At 39.7% G+C, this 15,033-nt stretch overlaps 2 gene segments (V, D, J or C); both read right to left on the reverse strand.

The window, feature by feature from the left end:
• Positions 1–7,449: 7,449 nt before the first annotated feature.
• LOC132979599 (Ig kappa chain V region 3381-like) lies at positions 7,450–8,254 on the reverse strand. The segment is given in 2 exon segments: positions 7,450–8,025; positions 8,169–8,254. Coding segments are annotated over 2 exon segments (420 nt in total).
• Positions 8,255–12,192: 3,938 nt separating this feature from the next.
• On the reverse strand, positions 12,193–13,334 carry LOC132978487 (T cell receptor alpha variable 26-2-like). The segment is given in 2 exon segments: positions 12,193–12,839; positions 13,036–13,334. Coding segments are annotated over 2 exon segments (420 nt in total).
• Between the last annotated feature and the right edge of the window lie 1,699 nt (positions 13,335–15,033).

Genomic DNA, 15,033 nt, shown 5'->3' on the forward strand with positions numbered 1-15,033 from the left:
TGTAACAGACAGTCCAGAGACTGGATCTGATATAAGTCGTCCTGTTCCTGAGTGAGAGATGATGAACTCTGGTTGTTTTCCTGGATGTTGTCGATACCAGAAGACAGACTCACCAGTTGACAGTTTGGAGTAACTGTATGACAGAGTGACGGTGCTGTCTTCTAAACTGTGCTCTTCATTCTTAACTGGAGTGAGTTCTTCACAGCTGACACCTAAAAAAATAAAACAACTGATATTTTATTTTCAAAAACGTTATTTATAAATCACAATCGGATTTGATTGAATTTAGTCTGTATTTCTCCATGCCATCTAAAATAGCTGTTAGACATAGTTGAGAGCATGTACATGTTAAAGTGGAAGGATTGTTGTAATAAGTGAAATATGTCACACTGGCCATGTCTCACATACCTGTGACAGCTGATAACAAAAATATAGCAGTGAGTTTGTCCATGTTTGCAGAGTCGAGAAGCTGTAACTGAGAGATCAGGAGGAATCAGTTTAGTGAGTTTTGTTTGGTCTGATGTTCACAGCAGTAATCAAACAGTCCTGTTATAAAACATCTGCTCAGTCAGGAGGAGGAGACTCATCTGTTGGTTACATTTCTGAAGCTCTTCATAACAACTGTCTCATGAGAGAGGAGAATCTAGACTGTGTGATCACATACTAAAACATTTCAACAGCGTGGGACTCCCTCTAGTGGATGTTGTGGAGTAAATGCTGCTGCGAGCTCAAAGATACACAGCAGAGTCAGTCAGTATATATTCTGCTCATGTGGATCCTCCCTCAGTGTCTCATCAGCAGCTGTAACCACAGAGACTCTGATCAAACAGGAATCATCACAATCCATCTGACATGAAGCTGTGGTTTGAATCCCATTTCCCTCCTCTTTGAAGAGTAGTCAGATATCTGTGTTCAGGTTTTTGTACAGCCTCTTCTACACTTTGTATCACTGTGTTTCTAAAGCACAGTAGTAGAGAGCTGTGTCTTCAGGGGTTAGCTTTCTAATGGTCAGTTCAGTTGAGCTGCGTGATGTTTGAGATTCATATCGTTCATCTGGAATATATTTGTTATTGCTATAATCTCTTGCTCCTTTCCAGAGTATAAACTGAGGTGCCTGGAGGTCAGAATGATGTCTGTACCAGTAGAGATCAACATAATCTGATGTTGTCTCATAGTTACATCTGAGTGTGACAGATTCTCCTTCTGTTCCACTGACTTCATCGACTGTAGGAGAGATTTTGTCTCCAGCTGTTTGTCCTGTAAAACGTAGAGAAAATGAAGCCATTAGATTAAATATTGTCCAAGAGACTGAGAAGATGAGACAGTGGAAAATATCAGTTGTTCAGTCTTACTGCAAGAACAAAATAATTCAAATGTTCATAGATTTCTGCTCAGAACTTAAAAACACTGAAGACAAGTTGTGCTTTATATCTTACCAAAGAAAAGAGCAGCCAGAATAATCCACAGCCAAAGTTCCATCTCTACAACAAGGTTTAAACCAACAGGAGACCTGATCTGACGTTCAGCCAGAAGTGTGAGAATAGTTCCCTTTACAGCAGCTGTTACATATGAATGCTTGAACAGAGTGCTGTGGTGATCTTCCCCCTTCATAATGTTTCCTCTAGTGGAGATAAAAAATATTACAATTGTGTATAAAAGGGACTTCAAGCAGGTTTTTGTGAGGACTCTATGAAGGTCTTGAACAGTTTTACAAGATTCATTTATCTTAAATCTTATCCCATATTCTGCTTTTTCTGGTTTTATATGCTCTTTAGTGTGTTTTCCAAGTGTCCTGTTCATGTTTAGACACATCTATTTGCCAAAATTCAAAGTCCACGGAAACGCGGCTACTCCTACGTCCTCTTGTTAGCTGCAGCATTAGCTGCATGTAACGCTCGGTTCTAGCCCCCCTCGGAAATGTTTTGCCAGTGTGACGTCTTGTCAGTAAGATATCACTGATCTAAGCCCATTGGCTCGTTGTGGCCCAGCAGCTCATGTTGCAGGCCCATTAACTTCTGTAGCACGCCCACGATATGCCGTAGCCTGCGGTAGCACAGTAGTGCTAAGGTGCTAATGTTTATGCTCCCCTCGGACGGAGCCAGTGGCTGCATTCCCAATATGGTAAAAGGGGCATGACATTTCCCATTGCCCATTGCAGCTGCTACGTGCTACATGCTACGGGTGAGCGTATTGCATCACTTCCTGTACTGTTCTCTGCTGTTCTGTGTTGCTCAGTGCTGATCGTTAGAGCTAAAAGCTTAATTGTTCATTTTGCCTAGTTTCTTACGACTGTTGTTTCCAACACACTGTACGTTCAGACAAACAGAAGTAATCGAAAAGCACTCGTTCTCTCTAGCGACAAACCTGCTTAACAGTTTTGTTTATTTTAGCTACCTACTCTTTGCCTAGCTTAGCAGTTAGCTTCTTTTTCTGTCTCTCCCTCTCCTGCTCTCTCTTGCTCTACGTGTCAGATGTTAAGTTACTCCTCGTCCTCCTTTAGTGATAATGATACATGTAAGAAATGTAGTTTATTTTTAGCTTTGGAAGCGAGGGTGTCTGAGTTAGAGAGACGGCTCCACACCATTGAGTCAGAGTCATCATATGCAGCAGTAGTTAGCCAGCCACCTGTAGCCGGTGCGGGCCGACATAGCTTGGCTTCCCCCCCGGTAACTCCCGAGCAGCCGGGAGGCAGTGGCTGGGTTACTGTCCGAGGGAAGCATAGTCGAAAACCGAAGCACACGGTTCCCCACCAACCACTTCACGTTTCAAAGTAATTTTCCCCACTCAGCGACACACCCGCTGAGAATAAAACTCTGATTATTGGAGACTCCATAGTCTGAAACGTGAAGCTAGCGAAGTCAGCGGGCATAGTTAGGTGTATACCCGGGGCCAGAGCGGGCGACATCGCATCTCATTTAAAGTTGCTGACAAAGACTAAAGGTAGATTTGATACAATCGTAATTCATGTCGGCACAAATGACTCCCGACTACGCCAGTCTGAAGTCACTAAGGTTAAGGTGGAGTCGGTGTGTACTAAGACGATGTCGGACTCCGTAGTGTTCTCTGGACCCCTCCCAAATCAGACCAGTGATGACATGTATAGCCGCATGTCATCACTCAACCGCTGGCTGTCGAGGTGGTGTCCAGCACACGATGTGGGCTTCATAGATAACTGGCAGTCTTTTTGGGGAAAACCTGGTCTGCTAGCTAGAGACGGCATCCATCCCACTTTGGACGGTGCAGCTCTATTATCTAGAAACATAGCAGAGGTTATTAGTCCAAAACCCTGACAACAACACAGAGTTCAGACCAGGAGGCAGAGCTGCAGTCTTACACTTAGATCTGTCTCCCAGTCACTATAGCTGTAATACTGAATCGAACTGTAGTTATACTATAGGTACTGTGTCTGTCCCCCGGTCCAGACTCGAGTCATCCAAACGTAGAAAAAAAGGCATAAATCGTCAAAATCTCATTAGAATCAAAACTACGAATACGACTTTGCAAAAAAATCAGAAAATTCACTGCAGACTTTTGAACACTAGGTCCTTAGCATCCAAATCTCTTTTAGTGAATGATCTGATATCAGATCAGCATATTGATTTACTTTGTTTGACTGAAACCTGGCTGTGTCGAGATGAATATGTTAGTTTGAATGAATCCACTCCTCCCAGTCATTTTAATACTCATATACCTCGAGACACCGGACGAGGTGGTGGGGTAGCAGCTATTTTTAATTCTGGTCTTCTAGATAACCCTTTCACATCCAGTCTCAAGAACCTTTCAGCCAGTTCTAGTTGCTGTAGTTTACCGTCCTCCTGGCCCATATTCTGAGTTTCTAACTGAATTTGCAGAATTTTTATTAGATTTAGTCCTTAGCAGTGATAGAATAATTGTTGTAGGTGACTTCAATATCCATGTGGATGTTGAAAATGATAGCCTGAGCACAGCTTTCATGTCACTATTAGACTCTATTGGTTTCACCCAGGGTGTAAACGAACCTACTCATCGTTTTAACCACACCCTGGATCTTGTTTTAGCTTATGGCATTGAAATCCAAAACCTTACAGTTTTCCTAGAAAATCCTCTTCTATCAGACCATTTCCTTATTACTTTCGACTTTGTCCTACCAGAATTACCTCTGCTTAATAAAAATGTGCTCTCTAGAAGTTTATCTGATAGTGCTGTAGCTAGAAGTTGGTTTGAATCCTACTTATCAGACCGATCTCAGTTTGTACATGTTAATGATAAGTCCTCTATGCACACCAAAGTTAGCAATGGAGTGCCACAAGGTTCAGTGCTTGGACCAATTCTCTTTACATTATATATGTTTCCTCTGGGAAATATTATGAGGAAACACTCCATACAGTTTCATTGTTATGCAGATGATACTCAGCTTTATGTATCAATGAAGCCCGATGGCACCAGTCAGTTATGTCAGCTAGAAACGTGCCTTAAGGACGTTAGGACCTGGATGACCAGAAATGTTTTGCTACTTAACTCAGACAAGACTGAAGTTATTGTGCTAGGCCCTAAAAACCTCAGAGAGACTTTTTCTAGTGATTTGACTGTCCTTAATGACATCAGCCTGGCATCTAGCACCACTGTTAGGAATCTAGGAGTTCTATTTGATCAAGATATGTCTTTTAGCTCTCACATCAGGCAAATTTCAAGAACAGCCTATTTTCACCTTCGTAATATATCCAAGATCAGGAATATCCTGTCGCAAAGTGATGCAGAGAAACTAGTTCATGCATTTGTTACCTCCAGATTGGATTATTGTAATTCTCTTTTGTAAGGGTGCTATGGTGGATCTCTAACGACTCTTCAACTAGTCCAGAACGCTGCAGCTCGTGTATTGACTAGAACTAGGAAAAGGGACCACATTACTCCTGTGTTGGAAGATTTCTGCCTTTTAACAAGGCAGTTTTTTCTTACCACTGTAACTTTTGCTGCTTTGCTAAAGTGCTCATGATGGATAGGCCGGGTCTTTGTAATATAGCATAAGTAACGTATTTTACCTGCTTTTTGTAACATAACAATGAGTAAGGTCTTTTTACCTGCTCTTTTGTAATATTAAAAGACAAAGAGTAAGGTATTTTACCTGCTTTTTATAAAGTGTCTCGAGATAACACTTGTTATGAGTTGACGCTATACAAATAAAAATTGATAGATTGATTGAAATTGATTTCCGAGAACCGTGCTGAGCAACTGACCAATTACGGCTGAACCAACAGGCCGACCAATCAGATCAGACTTGGCACACGTGGGGACTTTGAACGTGGGCACTTCAGAGCCTTAGAGAGAGAGTCAGAAGGGAGCCGGTGCATGGAGCGGCAGTACAGAACTTTAGCTATTGTGAACGTACTTTAGAAGGTACATAGATTAAATATATGAACCCCAAAAAGGGAATAATATAGGCTCTTCAACCAACACAAAGGAAACCTGATCAAATTATTTTAACAATATCATGGTCAGCCTGTAATTAAAAACTGAGAGGACCCGGGAATGAACCCTGTGGAACACCTCAAAAAATGGCAGCCTCCGAAGAACAAAAGATAAGAGAGAAGAGAAGAGACAAGAACATTTCTGAATTGAGAAACATCAAACTTTCATCATGACATATCATAGAAGTTTGTCAGTGTGTGACTCCCTCTAGTGGATGTTGTGGAGTATTGTGTTGTCGATACCAGAAGAAATAATCACCAGTTGACAGTTCAGAGTAACTGTATGACAGAGTAACAGTGCTGCCTTCTGAACTGTACTCTTCATTTTTAACTGGAGTGAGCTCTTCATAGCTGGATTCTAAAAAAGAAGATATGATACAGAATCGTATGTTATTGAAATTCAACTCTTAATGCAACACAATCCATCACACCTCAAAAATCTATTGTTTTAATTCAATTTATTATTCAAATTATTTCCCTAAACACCCACATTTTCCTTTACATACATACCCTCTAGTGGATGTTGTGGAGTATTGTGTTGTCTTCTCTCCAGAGGTTTTTGTACAGAGTTGTGGTGTTTCCTGTCACTGTGGGCTGCAGAGCACAGTAGTACACAGCAGAGTCAGTCAGTGCAGCAGAGGAGATCTGTAGATCCACACGGTTTCTCTCCTCATTCAGTTTCACAGTCAGTCGAGGGTGTGGAGGTTTTGCTGTCACTACAGTTGGATCTGAAGTGTCGCTGATCAGGAGAAGGAACTGAGGAGCTGATCCAGGATCTTGTTGATACCACTGGAGATTATTAGCTTTAACTGAGTATTTACAGGACAGAGTAACACTGTGACCCTCTGATGAAAACACTTCAGCACTGCTGGCAGTAATATCATCCTCCAAGGTGTTACCTGATGGAGACAAACACATGATGTTTCAACATCAGACATACTGTAGTTTAAAGATGTCACACAATAAACATCTTGTGTTCAAACAAACAATACTAGAAACAGTCATCAGTAAAGAAGTGTTGTTTTCTAGAAAGTGTTTTTGAAATGTTAAATTGATCTGTCGCTGATCCAAAAATTCATACTGGATCTGAAATTCTTTAAAAGCTTCTTTGTCATTTAGATTTCTTATTAAACACAAACATACCCAGGAGAGTTAAAATGAAGATAATAGTGAGTTGTTCCATGTTTGTAGAGATGAGACGCTGTAAGTGAAGAACAAGTATGAGTAAGTTTGGTGAGCTGTTTGGTCTGATGTTCACAGCTTGATTTAAAGAGATCTCTGTCATCAGGCTCCTCTGCAGTCAGGAGGAGGAGACTCTTTAAACTACTCTAATTCCTTAAAGGTTTTATCACAACTGTATCATGAATGAAATAATCATAGGTTTATCAGTGTGTGACTCCCTCTAGTGGATGTTGTGGAGTATTGTGTTGTCTTCTCTCCAGAGGTTTTTGTACAGAGTTGTGGTGTTTCCTGTCACTGTGGGCTGCAGAGCACAGTAGTACACAGCAGAGTCGGTCAGTGCAACAGAGGAGATGTTCATGTTGATTTCTTTTTGCTCCACTGAAATCTTTAATCCTGATCTAAGTGCATTTCCTATCGTTCCTGAAGCGCCGTGATCAATAAGGAGCTGTGGTTGTTTTCCTGGATGTTGTCGATACCAGAAGAAATAATCACTAGTTGACAGTTCAGGGTAACTGTATGACAGAGTAACAGTTCTGCCTTCTGAACTGTACTCTTCATTCTTAACTGGAGTGAGCTCTTCATAGCTGAAATCTAAAAAAGAAGATATGATACAGAATCGTATGTTATTGAAATTCAACTCTTAATGAAACACAATCCATCACACCTCAAAAATCTATTGTTTTAATTCAACTTCTTTTAAAATTTAGATACATATTATTTCCCTAAGCATCACACATTTTCCTTTACATACATACCTATGAGAGCTGAGCAGAACAAAATAACAGTGAGTTGTTCCATGTTTGTAGAGGTGAGATGTTGTAACTGAATGTTCAGTATGATTCAGTTTTGTGAGTAGAGTTTGGTCTGATGTTCACAGCTGGAATCAAACAGTTCTCTGTCATCAAACACCTCTGCAGTCATTGGGAGGAGACTCATCTGTTGAACTAGTTTCATTTCTGAATTGAGAAACATCAAGCCTTCATCATGACATACCATAGAAGTTTATCAGTGTGTGACTCCCTCTAGTGGATGTTGTGGAGTATTGTGTTGTCTTCTCTCCAGAGGTTTTTGTACAGAGTTGTGGTGTTTCCTGTCACTGTGGGCCTCAGAGCACAGTAGTACACAGCAGAGTCAGTCAGCTGAAGCTTCTGGATCTTCAGAGGAACTGATTTCCCGTTGATTGTTGCATTAAATCTGTCTCCTGAGATCCCAGCAGCATTTTCTGAAAATCCTGCATAGCCTTTCCACAGGTACTTTGGGAAATCACCCATTTCTTGTCTGTACCAGAACAAATAGGGGGTCGTTGAAGTCTCAAACTGACAATCAAGTGTGACTGTGTCTCCTTCAGAAGCAAAGACATCTTCTGTTGGCTGGATCACTCTGTCTTCTCCTTTACACTCTGAGAAGAGAACAGAAAGAGGAAGAGATGAATTGTTGATTAATGAAAAAAGGGCTTCAGGTTAAATAAGTTACCTAGCGTTAAGAACAGACACTCAAAACAGAAGGTTATAAACAATTGTTATGCTATAGTTTCTTTCTCACCAAAGAAAAGAGCAGCCAGAATAATCCACAGCCAAAGTTCCATCTCTACAACAAGGTTTAAACCAACAGGAGGAACTCTCTGATGTTCAACATTCAGAATAAGATAACTTCTCTTCTCTGCAACAATTTTTATCAACAGAGTGGTTCAACACAGTGCAGAAGCAGTTGCCCTCTAGTGGAGGTTCAAAGTTTGGCATTACGGCTTTCAGCAGTTTGACAGCTTGTGTTTTTGTAGAGAGTTGTGGTTTGAGGCATAAGGAAATTATTTCTGAGACTGTAACGTCATCTGGTGAGAATGACAGGAAGAGCTGAGTATCGTCAGCATACGAGTGGTATGAGAAGCTCAGTAGACTGACCCCTCTAAAGTGTGACTGATTTGGGTCATATTCTAGTCTCATTTTCATCAATGTGTATGTGATGCTCATGTGGATCCTCCCTCAGTGTCTCATCAGCAGCTGTAACCACAGAGACTCTGATCAAACAGGAATCATCACAATCCATCTGACATGAAGCTGTGGTTTGAATCCCACTTCCCTCCTCTTTGAAGAGTAGTCAGATATCTGTGTTCAGGTTTTTGTACAGCCTCTTCTACACTTTGTATCACTGTGTTTCTAAAGCACAGTAGTAGAGAGCTGTGTCTTCAGGGGTTAGCTTTCTAATGGTCAGTTCAGTTGAGCTGCTTGATGTTTGAGACTCATATCGTTTATCTGGAATATATTTCTGATTGCTATAATCTCTGGCTCCTTTCCAGAGTATAAACTGAGGTGCCTGGAGGTCAGAATGATGTCTGTACCAGTAGAGGGAAACATACTGGTATGTTGTCTCATAGTTACATCTGAGTGTGACAGATTCTCCTTCTGTTCCACTGACTTCATTGACTTCAGGAGAGATTTTGTCTCCAGCTGCTGGTCCTGTAAAAAGTGTAGAAATGGACAACATGAGACTAAACATTGTTAGTGAGGCTGAAGGGAAGACAGTGAATAGTGTCAACTCTACAGTTATAGTCAGAACAGACACATGTCAACAGTTCCTGAGTGAGAGATGATGAACTGTGGTTGTTTTCCTGGATATTGTTGATACCAGTAAAATTCATCTCCAGCTGTTGTTTGTTGTGAGTATCTGTAGGACAGAGTAACAGTACTGTTCTCTAAACTGTACTGTTCGTTCTTCTCTGGAGTGACTTCTTTACAGCTGATACCTGGAGAAAGAATGAACATTTTGTTAATTTGTGTTTTTAAAACTAGAAGATTTATTGTTCTGTAGATACAATGTGGGTTATTTTCATGCTCCTATATCCAACATACCTGATATAATGAAAATATATAGTAGTGAAAAGACACATAGATGCAGTGACTGCATACTGAATAAAGTAATGTGTCAGTGTTATGTATTGCAGTGTGCTGAATATTAAAGTTCCTTTTCTTTGTATAGTTCAGTAACAGTTTAGCTCCTCCTTTCGATCAGACTTTGAAAAGTATGTTTGAACAGTGACTCCCTCTAGTGGATGTTGTGGAGTATTGTGTTGTCTTCTCTCCAGAGGTTTTTGTACAGAGTTGTGGTGTTTCCTGTCACTGTGGGCCTCAGAGCACAGTAGTACACAGCAGAGTCAGTCAGTGCAGCAGAGGAGATCTCCAGATGAAACTCATTAGATTGTTTGTCGTGTCTTGTAGACAACTTCCCTGGTTTCTCTGAATATCCTCCTATGAGATGTTGTGGAGATGAACCTGATTTCTGCTGATACCAGTAGAGGTAGTTGGCAGAGCCTGAAAGTTGCAGGAGAGAGTCACATTTTCTCCATCAACAGCCATCATTACCTCTCTGAATGGTGTCACTAATTCCTCAGAGGATCCTAAAAAGAAAGACATATATTTCACTGTGACTGTAGTTGTCTATCTGGACACACATGTTTCATGTCTTAGATCTTACTAAGTCTTTTCAGTACTTACCAGTATGAAAGAATACTATCATCATCCAAACCAAAGGAAGCTGCATTGTTGTTCCTGTGATAAATGAACAGTAGAGAGAACACAGCAGCTCTTCTGTTCCAAAGTGACACTGTTCATATTCATTTGTGTAGCTCCTCCTCTCAACACTTACATCTCAAATGTAGTAACATAGGGGCATCTATGACTGGATTAAGATAAGATCTGATCATCAATAACAACAAAAGAGAAACTAGACAAATTTATTTTAAATCAAATTCAACTTGCAAATAAAAAGGCCGGGCCTAGAACTAAACCCTGTGGTACACCACGAGGAATCACAGCCAAAGAAGAACTTCCTCATCAAAGACAGAAAAAAAAGGAACTGACTTCTAATTTTGTGAAGCCAACTGTTTGTGGTGGTACTTTATTCTAATGATTTGATCCATTTTAAATATGATGACAAACCATCACATCATATTAACTTTTTGTATATTAAGAGCTTCATTTATATCTATAGTTAGCAAACTAAATTCATGTTACATTCAAACCGTTCTGGATATGTGGAGAGCGCCTCTCAGAGAATATTTCAACCCAGTCTCATGTCAAAATGTGTAATACCTACGTTGGTCCACAGCGCAAAACGTAGTAGTTTCACAATAATGGCTCTAAAATTGTGACATGTCTACGTTTCCTTTTGTCTATTCTTTTGTATAGGCATACCTCAGGTCACGTGACTGCCCAGTTTTCCCTTGGCGAAAAAATAAACATGGCGGACATCCCTTCTATTTTAAAATGCAATATTCTAAGATAGTTTGAGCTTTAAGTGTCGTTTTGATAACCTTTCTGGCGACAAATGTACATTGTGTCTTCATAATCTTCGTTCGGTTTATATTTATGATTTTTAGTTTGTTCATTTCTACGAAGATTCTCTCAGGTCTCGATAGAGAAATGTTGGGTTGTTACGTTTTCTACTGTTGCTATGGTGGTTTCTATGGACGCTATCAACAACGAACCGGAAGGAAGTGGACGTTCGGTTCGCTGCTCTTAAGACGGGTTACATCAGACCGTAGACATCAAACTAAGCTCCTATGTAATAAATAATGATTTCTGTTACATTTTTATGGATGTCTTTCATTACAACCAAATTTAATAAAACGATTGGAACAGATCGATGCATATTAGCAACATTATAAACTATAACATGTAACAATCCTTGATACATAAAGACAATACTGTACAGTTTGTGTGAGTTATATGATTTTATAATTTTATTTAACAAAATAATCCTGACGAATTAGATTAATACCCGAAAATGCAATCAATAAATTCAACGGCCGGCGATAAGAACTACAAACGGGCGCATGACACTGACATCAGATAATGACGTATTGATAATCGTCACTTGTGAGCGACCTCTTTATTCGATCTTTCAGGGGGTATTTACTGTGTTTTTTAAGGTTGGTTGCAAAAACACATTTTAAATCTGTGTTAACCAAAGATCCCATTCCAGGAATCTAAGCAAAAACCCATTCAAAAAGCCCATTATGCTACATTATGGTCTGCCAGTGTGCTGCTGACATGCGCAATCGTGCAGTCACGCCCACTGTCGGTTTAAAGGCCGAGGGCGCGTTCACTATCGATTCAACACCCCGTGAGATTGGGAACTGTCACCAAAACAAAAATCAACTTCCTAGGTCTCTTCTAAGAGATTTTGTGAGCCCACAAGTCACTTAAGGCCCCACTCTCAATTTGCCAAACCTTTCACAATTGAAACACTTTTATCAAAACATCAAAAAAAAAAGGGTGTTAAAAAGTGTGCAAATGTTCCAAAAGACAGAGGGTCATTCTCCACTATATGCTTTGTGAACAAGACTGATGTTAAAAAAGGTGCTTAGAAGAGCTCATTTGACCATTTGAGGCCTAGCAGAGACATGAAGCCTTTTGACCTGTTCAACCCTGTTGCTCTATGAGAGACATTAAACTGAATATTAAAACAATAAATGATGACAAATTAGATTAACTCTTCTATAAGGAAAGAATGATTAAAAAAGTACTAGGATGAATTAATATGGACAAGAGTATAAGAGATTTTTACTTTTAGCCAATCAATCAATCTTTATTTGTATAGCACCAATTCATAACAAATGTTATCTGAAGACACTTTACAAAAGAGCAGGTAAAAGACCTTACTCATTGTTATATTACAAAGACCCAGTTCTCTGTCATAAGGCTCCTCTGCAGTCAGTAGGAGGAGACTCATATCAAATCATTTTCATTTCTGAAGAGTTTTATCACAACTGTATCATGAGGGGAAAGAATCTAGACTGTATCAACACATACAACTAAAGTTTATCAGTGTGTGACTCCCTCTAGTGGATGTTGTGGAGTATTGTGTTGTCTTCTCTCCAGAGGTTTTTGTACAGAGTTGTGGTGTTTCCTGTCACTGTGGGCTGCAGAGCACAGTAGTACACAGCAGAGTCAGTCAGTGCAGCAGAGGAGATCTGTAGATCCAGATGTTTTTTATCCTCTCTCACTGTAACAGACAGTCCAGAGACTGGATCTGATATAAGTCGTCCTGTTCCTGAGTGAGAGATGATGAACTCTGGTTGTTTTCCTGGATGTTGTCGATACCAGAAGACAGAATCACCAGTTGACAGTTTGGAGTAACTGTATGACAGAGTGACGGTGCTGTCTTCTAAACTGTGCTCTTCATTCTGAACTGGAGTGAGTTCTTCACAGCTGACACCTAAAAAAATAAAACAACTGATATTTTATTTTCAAAAACGTTATTTATAAATCACAATCGGATTTGATTGAATTTAGTCTGTATTTCTGCATGCCATCTAAAATAGCTGTTAGACATAGTTGAGAGCATGTACATGTTAAAGTGGAAGGATTGTTGTAATAAGTGAAATATGTCACACTGGCCATGTCTCACATACCTGTGACAGCTGATAACAAAAATATAGCAGTGAGTTTGTCCATGTTTGCAGAGTCGAGAAGCTGTAACTGAGAGATCAGGAGGAATCAGTTTAGTGAGTTTTGTTTGGTCTGATGTTCACAGCAGTAATCAAACAGTCCTGTTATAAAACATCTGCTCAGTCAGGAGGAGGAGACTCATCTGTTGGTTACATTTCTGAAGCTCTTCATAACAACTGTCTCATGAGAGAGGAGAATCTAGACTGTGTGATCACATACTAAAACATTTCAACAGCGTGGGACTCCCTCTAGTGGATGTTGTGGAGTAAATGCTGCTGCGAGCTCAAAGATACACAGCAGAGTCAGTCAGTATATATTCTGCTCATGTGGATCCTCCCTCAGTGTCTCATCAGCAGCTGTAACCACAGAGACTCTGATCAAACAGGAATCATCACAATCCATCTGACATGAAGCTGTGGTTTGAATCCCACTTCCCTCCTCTTTGAAGAGTAGTCAGATATCTGTGTTCAGGTTTTTGTACAGCCTCTTCTACACTTTGTATCACTGTGTTTCTAAAGCACAGTAGTAGAGAGCTGTGTCTTCAGGGGTTAGCTTTCTAATGGTCAGTTCAGTTGAGCTGCTTGATGTTTGAGATTCATATCGTTCATCTGGAATATATTTACTGCCACTACTTGATCTGGCTCCTTTCCAGAGTATAAACTGAGGTGCCTGGAGGTCAGAATGATGTCTGTACCAGTAGAGGGAAACATACTGGTCTGTTGTCTCATAGTTACATCTGAGTGTGACAGATTCTCCTTCTGTTCCACTGACTTCATCGACTGCAGGAGAGATTTTGTCTCCAGCTGTTAGTCCTGTAAAACGTAGAGAAAATGAAGCCATTAGATTAAATATTGTTCAAGAGACTGAGAAGATGAGACAGTGGAAAATATCAGTTGTTCAGTCTTACTGCAAGAACAAAATAATTCAAATGTTCATAGATTTCTGCTCAGAACTTAAAAACACTGAAGACAAGTTGTGCTTTATATCTTACCAAAGAAAAGAGCAGCCAGAATAATCCAAAGCCAAATTTCCATTTCTAAAACCAGGTTTAAACCAACAGGAGGAACTCTCTGATGTTCAATGTTCACTGTGTTGAAGTGTTCTCTTTACAGCAGCAGCTGGTATTAATATAATGTTTGAACACAGTAGTTCATTACCTGCTCAATAATGTCTCCCCCTGGAGGAATTGTAAAAATGTAGTGCAGAAATTCTAGAAGTGACATCCTGGAACGCGTCTCTGAACTGCATACTGGAACACATTTAAAATGTTCTGAACCTGATGCACATGTTAATGAATTTATATATAATCCATTCTTACTATTATTACACAAATGAAAATAGATCAAATCATTTTTAAAATATCAAAGTCAACACATAAAGAAGAAATGAGGACACAGGGTTGAACCATGTGGTACACAGTAATCAATCATGTGTTTCTAGATGTTTACAGGGATCATTTATTCAGAAATTTGATACCAAACTATCGATGAATTGCCCTAAAGAATTAAGATGAAAAAGCAACATATCAGACATACTGTTCAGATATTTTATATTTATGTCAAGAATTGTTTGGATATTCTGAAATACTTTAATCCTGGGGCCTGTTTCAGTAAGCAGGTTTTTAACAAACACTGAGTCAGTTAACCATGACATGAGGGAAACTGGGTTTTCCTCATTCTTTCATTCAGTCCGTATCACGTGCGTATTAGTGAAGATTCACCGTTTTGTCTGAATAAAAATCCAGGTTGTTTTAATGTGATATGTTAGGAAGGCTATAGCGTATAAAAAGAACATTTGATAATGCACTTTCAAATGAATTAGGCTAAGTTTACTTTGTCAAATATGATTAAAATAAGGTTGGCTACCACCATGAGCCTAGTTTGTTCTTATAGCCTATTTCACTTTGAGCTATTTTAAAGTCGCTTTTCTCCTGATTAATTGCATCTTTATGTCACTAAATG

The sequence above is a fragment of the Labrus mixtus genome, chromosome 8 (assembly GCF_963584025.1).
Source record: "Labrus mixtus chromosome 8, fLabMix1.1, whole genome shotgun sequence".
NCBI classification, from domain to species: domain Eukaryota; kingdom Metazoa; phylum Chordata; class Actinopteri; order Labriformes; family Labridae; genus Labrus; species Labrus mixtus.